The 10,308-nt window shown below is 44.9% G+C and overlaps 1 protein-coding gene across 1 annotated transcript; it reads right to left on the bottom strand.

The window, feature by feature from the left end:
- LOC121089315 (prolactin-like) lies at positions 1-4,397 on the bottom strand. The gene is made up of 5 exons (XM_040596454.1): positions 4,274-4,397; positions 3,996-4,147; positions 3,775-3,882; positions 2,210-2,389; positions 1-527 (listed from the first exon to the last, which is right to left on the bottom strand). Exons 1-5 carry the CDS (start codon positions 4,302-4,304, stop codon positions 333-335), a joined length of 666 nt encoding a protein of 221 aa, XP_040452388.1. The 5' UTR covers positions 4,305-4,397; the 3' UTR covers positions 1-332.
- Between the last annotated feature and the right edge of the window lie 5,911 nt (positions 4,398-10,308).

Raw genomic sequence — 10,308 nt, 5'->3', positions numbered from 1 at the left:
ACCGATGTTTAACAAACTGAATTTCACTTTCAACTATGTATATACCTACACTGTGTGAATTAGCCATAACATTGTCTGTCACAGTGTTAATGTGCAAGGACATTTACTTATCTACTGCTAGAGTGCTCCTTTTTATCTGGTGCGTTAACCCACATACACACATGGTGCTTTATTTAATATTTCAGCTGCATAGGTCAACAGTGTCAAGTAGCTGCCAAAGAATTTCAAAACCACTTTCTTATTAAAATGACTGCAAATGTGATAATTTATAAATTCTATTTTTTCATCTTTATAAACAACATGCTGAAGACTACTTGTCAAGAGATTACAACTCAACAACTATTTTCTGGCATAATCCTACATTTAAGAATTTTTAAGTAGCTTTGTACTTTATTGGAGTCTCTCCTGAAACAGTGAATAAAATCAGAGTCACTCATCATGTTTGCTTCATTGCTAATTGATGAACCAGTGGCTTCAGATGATGCCATTCCATTTAATGAATTGCTGATGATTCCCATTGACTGCATCTGTATTGAAAACAAGGAAAGAAGTACAACTTGTAACTACACATACAACAGAAATTTGAAATACTAGTGCAGAAGTCAACTGAGGCATCACTATGTGGGGCTGTTCGACTCCAGACCTTTCACATACTTATTGAAGCTACATATAAAGCTCCTTACAGAGAATAACATTGTCTTTTTACCTTAACAGTATCTATACAACCTTTAGATTACCCAGAAATGATCTGATACACTAGTAATGCAAGAATACCAGGCTATAACTTCATCTGAGTTTAAGTAGAGGAACCCTGTTTGGTAATAATTACTATCTCTCAAAGTAATAAAGCAAATCAGTCTTGAGATTTTTTTGGCCATTTATTTTAATGATTTTTGTGAAGGAAAGCATCTAATGCGAGCATTCACCAGTTCTGTTTCACCTGGTGAACGCTGCAGACCATTATCACCTCTCAGAGGAGGAGCTTCACAATAGAACCAAGCTTAGAATTAGTGTCTTATGGAAAAACACAGCTGCAAAGTATTGGAATGTATTTGCATTGTTTGCTTCAGTTTTTTAACTGTATTTCTACATTGTGGTACATTTATAGTACAGAGAGGTCAAAACTTCAAAGCTTTCCTTCTCAGTAATCCCTTCAGAAGTGTTTTAGAAAAATAAAATCAGATAAATATACCAGAAGCGTGTAGCTAATTTAGAGCTGGATGGCTTGCTTCAGTTACAGAATGAAGCAAGCCAAGGTCAAGCTTTAAGGCTGAATACATCTGAACTTGCAAGTCCATTTTAACCCAGAACCATGGCTGCACTTGGAAGATGGACTTTTCATCTGTAACTCTGGTCACCCTAAGCAGGGCTGCATTTTAGAGCGGGGTACAGTTCCCCTTATTCTAGTGATGAGCTGCTTACCATTTAAAAACTTGTATTCCCCACCTGTGTTCGTAAAGCTGAAAGGTGATCTACTGCTGTAAGATACTAGTTTATTATTCACTTCTTAGTGAAACAGACACCTGGCAGTGTAGCCGTTTCAGAGAATGGACATACAGCCCCCATTTGTGCACTCATATCTACAGTTATTTATAGTTTTGGTGAAACAAGTAATACAAAGATCAGGACTTCTAGCTAGTAATGAGAAGACAGAAAAGGAAACAACAAAAAATTGCATTGAATAATTTATGTGTGATCTGCCAGAATCTGGAATGGCGTTTTTAGTTTGTTTTATGACTGGCATCTGACTTCATCAATGCCACTGTTGTCTTGAAGAATTTATCCCAGCATAAAATTCTGCAATGATACTTGAATTACTTAGAATGGAAATCCAAATAAAACTGAAAACAGTAATTAAGTAACACATCTTTACTGCCCTAGAAAAGTCAAGTCATTACTGGGTCACATATAAAGCTGTAAATGGCCCTAGTCTTTGTACTTCTTTCTTTCATATAAATAAAATAAAATACTGCTCTACACATACGGACATATCTAATGGCATCTGTGTTATCTGCCAATTCATAAACTAAGTCTCTGACTGAAAAATACCTGTATCTGTAACAAAGCCCAGTGCTGCTGGATCAGAGCCTCTGTTGGCATTAAGGCTATAGCTCAAGTGAGAGCAGACGTTGCCCTCCCCCCCCTCCCCCACCCGAAGTCACTCACACCATGTGACTAGTATGAATAAAAGCTATGTTGAAAATCTTGCCTTTTCTGTTACTTTCTCAACTCCAGTCTTCAGTTCATGTACCATATTGCTGATTTGCTTAGCTTTGCTAAGGCTGTCATCAGGTAGCTCTTGATGGTGCTCAATATGCTGGTTGAAGTGGGAAAGAGGTTCTTTCCAGGCTTGGAGAAGTTTCAGTATCAAGTGAGTCAGTTCTTCTCTCTTATAAATTAAAACAGTAAAGAATTTCTCTGTGAGTTTGCAGCAGGTCATATGAAACTGTTAAGACAGTCTCACTGTGAAATCTCAGTGGGATTGCGATTTACATCTGCAATTCAGTAGTTTTCAGGTATTCAGAATTTAAGGGCCACTCTACCCCTGGTTATTTGCTTATATATAAGCAACACCCAAAAGTTGTATTTCTCTTGTTTTCAGCTTTCTTGGACCCAAGATCTGTAATACCTAAAACTGTGAATACAGCATGAGCAAAACGGTGGTGTTCCTGTCAAATGTACTTGGTACTGAAAAAGCTTTCAGAAATTTCTAGATAACTCAAGAGCCCAAGAACCCTCATATAGACATCTCTGTGGGCTTGTATGGAAGTGCAGGTGTTTCCTCACACCTGCGGTGGTTATAGCTCTGTTGGTTAGAGGTTTGCTGCAGATACACTTCCCAGAAAGTGCATGGTGGTCAGGACAGTTGCCTCTCTAAGAGAAGCTCAATGGCCGTAAGACTTCTCTTGCAACAGAAGTTCAGAAATCAGGTCGATCGGTTAAAGCTTCCTAAAGCAGGCAGGGCCTCCATCGCCCTGCCAGGGGAGCTTCTAAACACCTCGGGGGAAGCTCCTCATTCCATCACAACCGAAGAGCAAAACGCTGACATACATCTCCCTCTGTCTCCTCCCAGAGGCAAAAGTTTCTCCCACTCCTGTATCCTCGACTTTACAATTTGCTTTTTTCTCTGCCTGAAGAAAGTCTTCCTGCTCATCTCTAAACTAGTAGTGATTTTTTTTTTCTCTTTGGCATTACATTTGTCTAAAACAATTTGCAGTGCTTTCCCCCTTACCTAACTACCGATTCAGAGATAATGACTGTTATTTCTTTCTCCCGATTGCTTTTTGTGCTTTGCAGGGACACAGATTAATTTAACTTACTTGTCACGTGCACAGGTTTCTAAGTGTCTGTGCTGCAGACATTGCCACAACAAGACCAAAGGGATGTCCGTCTGCCAGTCATTTGGACAAAGCACTACTGCAATACCCTTATTATAACTAATAAATACGACCCGAGCAGATGTAACCACATGCAGCTTGTAAAGCACAGCAAACGACTGATTTGCGTGCAGCACCTCTGCGATGCGCACCCGCTTGGGGTCAGAACAGATCGGCTGCTTCGGCCTGAAGCACCGGAGGCGTCACCACCTCCCTGCCTGCCTCCAGCCCGAGGGGCGGGGGGGACCACGGCAGCGTGAGGGGTGAGGCGTTTAGGGGCTCTGACGGGCCGGCGGGTATTTTCCTCTTTCTTCAGCGGGAAGACAGGAGGCGGTGCGACCCGCGGAGCCCCCTCCCAGCGCCGCCGTGCCCCTCGCCCGCCGCCGTCCCGCCTTACCGGGATTTTTTGGGCGTATTCCTTGCCGTTGGGGGTGAGCATCCCCGACGTGTGGCACTTCCGAGCGGGCTTCCCCAGCTCGTTGTCACGGGGAGGAAAGTGTTTTTCCTATGGGGGAAGAAAACCTAAAGAAACAACCGGAGTACCCCGCGCCCCGCCGGCAGCCGCTGGCAGGGCGGCGGGAGCCCGGTCCGCGTCGGCGGGGCCGGCCCGGCACTCACCAGCTCGGCGTAGAGCGCCGTGGAGAGGCTGTGGATCCTGCCCGAGTGCCGGATCACCCGGTCAAAGAGATCGGCCACGGTCAGCAGGCGGCTGCCGGCGTCCCGCGGGGCGCAGACCAGCAGCCAGAGCAGCGCCAGCGCCGCGGCGGCACCTGCGCAGAGCGCGGCGGCGTCGGGGGGCGCGGGGGGCGGCCGGGCCCGCTCCGCTCCCCCTCCCGGACCGCTGCGCTCCCCCTCCCGGCCCGGCCCGGCCCGCTCCCCCCGCCCGCCGCCCTCACCTGCTCGCCCCGCCGCGCGGGCGGGGGCCATGGTGCCGCGGAGCCCGCTGCCCGGTGCGGATCGGCTGCCCTTGCCCCCGCGTCCTCTATATATGCCGGGTGGGGACGTGCGTGGCGTGGGGGGGCTCTCCCGGTCATGACGGGCCCGTCCCTGACGTGCGCAGCCCGCGGCCACCGTGAGCAAGCCGCCCGCAGCGGGGCTCCCGGCTCGGCGGCCGGGCGGGCGCGCCCCTCGCACCGCCGGGGCCAGCCCCCAGCCCCGGGCGACCCCCAGGACCCAGCAGAAATGGGGCTCCCGGCCTCTGGGGAGGGGGATGCTGCTGGCCTCCGACCCCCCCGCCCCGCCGAGGTTGGGGGGGCGGCTCCTGCGGCCCCACAGCAGTGGCTTGCCAGGTCCAGCGCCAGCATGCCCGCTGCCGTCGGGGGTGGTGAGGTGTGAGAACAGACCAGGCGAAAAAAACCCGCTCTTGTCTGGGGTAACGGGGGGTTTACACAAGCACAGCGATGGGCAGCACGAGGGGTAGGGGCAGAGCCTGGCCTGATGAGGTTCATCTCCCAACCATTTCTTCTAATCCCATGGTTAGGATCAGATCTGCTTTCCCTGCTCTCTTGCAAGTGGTCAGAGCAAGAGCACCAAAGGTGCGAACACTGGCGACTGCACGCTTGGTGGTGCACGTGTGCCTGAAGTGGTTGGTGATGTCCCCCCGTACGGCTAAAAGGTGAGGGGAATAACAGCAAAGCACTCAGACTGGGATCCCCAAAGGGGCGCAAGTCCTGTGGATTTGGTTGCTGTCCCCAGTTTCTGGGTGTGAGATCCTGAGGAACCCTGAAAGGCATACACGGAAAGGTGAGATGTTTGTCATGAGGCTCGTGACTGCTGACATGTCAAACCAGGAGCTGCTTCAAGCTGACCAGCAAGGAAACCTGAGCACAGGGTCTTACTGCTCCGTTTTCTGGTTTTCGGCACCCTACCGCTTTAAAATCCAACAGGAACAGCTCAGGGTCTGGTAGAGTGGAATCAGGCACCTTCTCTGCCTGTGGGTGTTCAAGCTGAGGCTGGCCAGGGGACTGCCATAACTGGTGGCTCCTACGACATGGAGAGTGAGACAGCTCTGCCCATCTTGTTGAAGTTTTTCACTGCCAAGGGAGCAGTCCACTTAGTAATGAGGATACAGCTGACATGAAATTGTAATTTTTCCTCTGTGACTACCCCAGCCACTATGCTAGAGTCATGCATCTGTTTTGTAACCCCTGAATCCCAGTTGCCTTTATGGAAAATGGAAGGACTGTACCTCCAGCAGAGCAATGAATATCTCTCTCCCCCACCATTTAGGGACAGCTGGGTGACTAGGACCCCTTCGGGAGGTGGAAGACATGAGTTTGACTAGCTCTCGGCCAAGGAGGGAATGCCCTCAGTCACCTATACTCTGTGTGGATGCTAACAAATTGTTAGAAAACAAGCAGAAGCAGCTACTTTTCTAGCCAAATCTTCAAAGTAATTGCCACCTGCCACTGCATTCTGCATGAAGTGGCCTTTCCAAAGGATTCACATTTTGAAAATAGGAGCTCCTCCAAGGAATTAGGTGTCAGTTTCTGGGCTCTGAGTAGGTGTTTGCATGGATATCCACTGAACTCCAAAGCCTGTCAAAGCTGACACATTTTAGGATGCGCACAGATTCAAGGCACAGAGAGGTGAAGACCTTTAGTGCCAAGAATGTCAGCAGAAGTCACTGCTGAGTCCCTCATTTGCGTGCTTGTGCTGTCTGCCTAGGTTTTGTTTTCTTTTTTTTGCATCTGTTTAAGAATTTGGCTCTTTGTTAACAAGACAGATTTTTAAGTAGGAAAAAAGAGATTTTTATTTCCTTTTGCCCAAAGGAAGGTTGAAAAGATAGCACATGAGAAAGAATATTCAGATGTCTTTCTCACACAATCTACATTGCCTTCATTCATTCAGAAATCTCAAAGGGAGGTTATTTCTCTCTGAGAGCTACCCAGAAATCACATGTCCTTCCAGGGAATTTGTCTGGCTATGATGTGCACTGAGCTAGCTAGATTTGATTTAAGTTAAGTGACTGCAATCTCCAAAAAGAATTTACTTTTTTCTTGACAGAGTTGGATCAATGTAAGCAAATACTAGAAATCTTTCTACTGGACTAGTCTACATGCTGCTTAGCCTCTACCAGCAATGCATCAAACCGATGCATCTCTGAACTCAACAGACCAAACTCACTTCTCTAAAATTCCCCAAAGTCACTTCTAAACGTCAATAGTGCAATGGGTCCATAAGATACTTTTTATCCCTCATGTTTTTTGAACTCCTAAAATTAGTATTAAAGGCAGTTCATTGAGTTGTGCTTAATGATCTACACTATTCAGCAGAGGTTGTTCTCATCTCTTACCTCTGCTTTATCTCTAATAAGTAAAACAACGCTGTTAATTTCAGTGGTTAGAGCTACTGAGACAGTTCTTAATGGGGATCATACAGGAAGCCTTGGCAATAGTTCTGAGCTCTTTCATAGCTGGTAAAATACTTCTGGCTTGTGGTACAACTGAAGGATTGGAATATTAGTATCATTCCTGATACCTATCAGAAAATGAGCAACCGTGCACATGACAGGATCTGAAAAACACTGGTAGTGTGTATATAGGAAGCATGTGGATCAATGACTTATTTTTACTGGCCAATAGCCATTTTCTTTTGGTTTTCATGTGTCTTGGAGAAAACCTGACATCAAATCTTACCCTAGAAAAGGTTACTTAAAATGTTAAGCAAATTTTTGAGTTTCAAAGGAGCTGTGAACTTGCGCTCTGGAAAATGTAAATGACTTGCACAGCAGAAATTGCAGTACAGCTTGGAGAAAAGAATACACAGTAAATTATGAAGTTTCTTTTTTAAGGTTCTAGTTTCTAAAAGGAATGATGTTTTCTTAACAAAAGATATATGAATGTTTAAGAATTATTTTTCCCGGCTCTTCACTGATATTTTAAATTTGTAGATGACACCAGACTGGAAGAAATCACTTGCATTTTAGAATTCAACAAGATCTTGAAAATTAGAGCCTGAAGAAAGCAGGGTGCAGTTCAGTGAAGAAAAATGCGAAGCACTACGCTTAGACAAGAGCTTAGACTGCCCAAGTACGGAACGAGACAGCAGTCAAACAGAAGGGGATCATGGCTTGTACTAAATAACAAGCTAAACCTAAGTCAGTAGTATCTTACTGTTGCTTTGCGTTGTTTATTCATTTGTTTTGCAATCTGGGGAATGTTCTTTGAAATGCTGTCTGTGAGAGATGCAAAAGAGTTCTTCTGCCATACCTTGCATTTGTAAGGCCTCTGCCAGAATACTGTGTTCACTGTTGGATATCCCGTTTCAAGAGAGATACGAGCCAGATGGAAAGAGCCTAGACGAGAAAAGCAAGAATGATCACAGGTTAAAGACCCCCATGGCCCACAAGGAAAGACTGAAGGAAGCGGGTTTGTTTCCTCTCTAAGAGGGAAAGATGGGGCAAGGATACAGTTTTCAGATGTGCAGAAGGTAGCTGCAAAGATGAAGGGAAGCAGTTACCGACCACGTTTATTATGGATACAAGATATAATGGGATCAAACTGCAATAAGGGCGATTTAAATTAGAGATTAGAAAGAAGTTCTTTATGGCTAGGAGAATTAAGGACTGGAACAGTTTGCTCAAGGACACCATGAAAGCTCCATCAGTATCTACTCCATCATTATCTAACTTTTCTTACAAACTTTCAAGCAGTTTTCAGACAGTCAGCAGTGGTGTTCATCCTGCTGTGGGTGGATGGGTGAGTGGGCAAAATCAGACCTCTCCCCCTTCCAGCTTGCTAAAGCTTTATAGTGCAAGACCAACTGGAGTTCATTATGTGTTCAAAATCACTCCTAAGTTTGCACCTAAATGAAGGTGTAAAAGCTGAAATGGTTTGTTTCAACAAATATTGTCCACTATTGATTTGCCTTTTTCGTATAACATAGCAACAGGCACATTTTACAGCTCAAGAAGGGACAAGTCACACACTTTTTCTCTGAAAGCTGATAACATGAGTTCTCGAATAAAACAATATGGAAATGATGTAACCTGGATCTTAGAAGTGAAGTGAAAAAAGAGCTGTCTACTCACTAAAGGAGTCAACCTTTTTCTGAAGGCTGCATCTCAGATCTATGTTTTTTCTTAAATCTGTAAACAAAAAGGCATACTTCTGCTTTTACCACTTCATGTAGAAGTGTTTGGCTTTTCTCACTACTAACTTCTCTGCTTTTCTCTTTCTCCTCTTATGAAAAGATGTCCAAATCATTGTCTCCCACCCTGCGTTCATACTAAATCACTAAACTTCCTGGTTTTGTTTTGGTTTGGATTGGTTTGGATTGTTGCAGTCTAGAAAATCCAAAGACTTAGACCATACAACATAAGTAAGAACAGATAGTATTTTTCATTGGATCAATTGATATAGCTGGAAAAAATGAAAAGAAGCTTTTGGGCAAACATGAACTTTTCCAGAGTGGATCTGGAAAATAGTCTGTTTGCCCAACTATCCATTTTTTAAAAATTAATTGTTTGCAGATCTTGTGTTGCTCTTGGTTGCATATTTCTTTCCTTTGTATCTTTCTTCTCCTCCTTCCTCTCACTCTTCACAGTATAAACATTCTTTAGTCCCCTCATCTTAAAACAACAGTCCTTGACTCCATTTGTCTCTCTGGGCAAAATCCTTCCTCATTCTCCGTCTCTTTTAATAACTGTACACTCACTGAAACGTTTTGTGCATTTATCAGATTTATCTCCCTTTTATGCTCTTTTCAGTCATGTTTCTCTGTTTCAATCCTCACTGAATCTGCTTTTATTTAAACCTATAAGGACTTTTCATAATCAAAGCTCTCCATTGTCATCTCCTGTAAAGCCTCCTGCTTTCTTTGTCCTCTCTTGGCTTTATAGCTATACCCTTTACTGTGTCTCCTGCTGCTTCTTTAATTTCTTACACAGAGAACTCTCCCCATCTCTTCTCCAGTTTTATGTGAAGGCTTTACAGGAGTCTGTCTCACATTTTACAATCTCATCAGCAAAAGCAAAAATTCAGCTACTGCTTCTTACTGCCACTTGAAGGCCTGCCCTCCTGCTCCATGTTGGTCTCCTTATACCCAAATAGAAATCTCAGATTGCCTCTTCAGCATGTGCTTTTGGGTGCTTGGCTCTCAGCTCAAATGTAAAAGACCTAAAGGAAATCACAGCTCCTCTTCTGTCCCATCCCCCCCCCGCCCCCCGCTCTCCTGCCGAAAGCATTTTATTTTGATTTTCTGTGCACTTCAGAGTGCTTGAGCTGGAGATGTGTATGTGTTTGGTATGTATGCTGGTGTTTGCCTTAGATCCATGGCATTCCAGAAAAGAAGTTTGGCTGAAGACATCAGAGGCTGCTGGAGCTTCTTTCTCCATTTGTCCTGTTAACTTGGCTAAGATGGTCCAACAGAATGAAGGGTAGTGCCGCCAGCTCTCCTTCCACAGCCCTGCCTTGTTCTCTCCTGCATCCTCCAGCTTATGCCCTTACTCTGACCCAAAGAATAACATCCATAAGAGATCCGATCCTCTTTTCAGCACTCTGGAAAACAAGATATAGAAATAAGAATTTTTCCTGAGGAGTGCTAGGTCTTTATGGGACAAATTTCTAAAGGGAAGGATCTTGTCATCCTTCATTTTCAAAATACTGAAGCGAAATGGATGTTCAGAGCACGCAACACAATTCTTTTCCAGTCATTCAAGACAGAATTTCTCTCCTCCGGTTTTAGGCATCTGTAATTCAGAAATGGGCACCTTCTGAGGTTCATTTGAAGATAGGTACCCATCACTGATCTCTGTTGGTCCCTGGTTTTGCTTGTTGATTGTCAAATCAGGCAAAAATAGGGTGATGAGCACAGACTAAGTTAAGGCAGAGGAATCTAATTTTTTATTTGCAAATGTAGTCCAGGAGCTGGTGGAGCATGTGTTTGACACATCGAGTGGAGCAGCGGTGCTGCTTCTCGTGCTACTCCT

The sequence above is a fragment of the Falco naumanni genome, chromosome 5 (assembly GCF_017639655.2).
Source record: "Falco naumanni isolate bFalNau1 chromosome 5, bFalNau1.pat, whole genome shotgun sequence".
NCBI classification, from domain to species: Eukaryota; Metazoa; Chordata; class Aves; order Falconiformes; family Falconidae; genus Falco; species Falco naumanni.
Note: the sequence above shows the minus strand (reverse complement) of the source record. Positions and strands in the feature narration are given on the sequence as shown.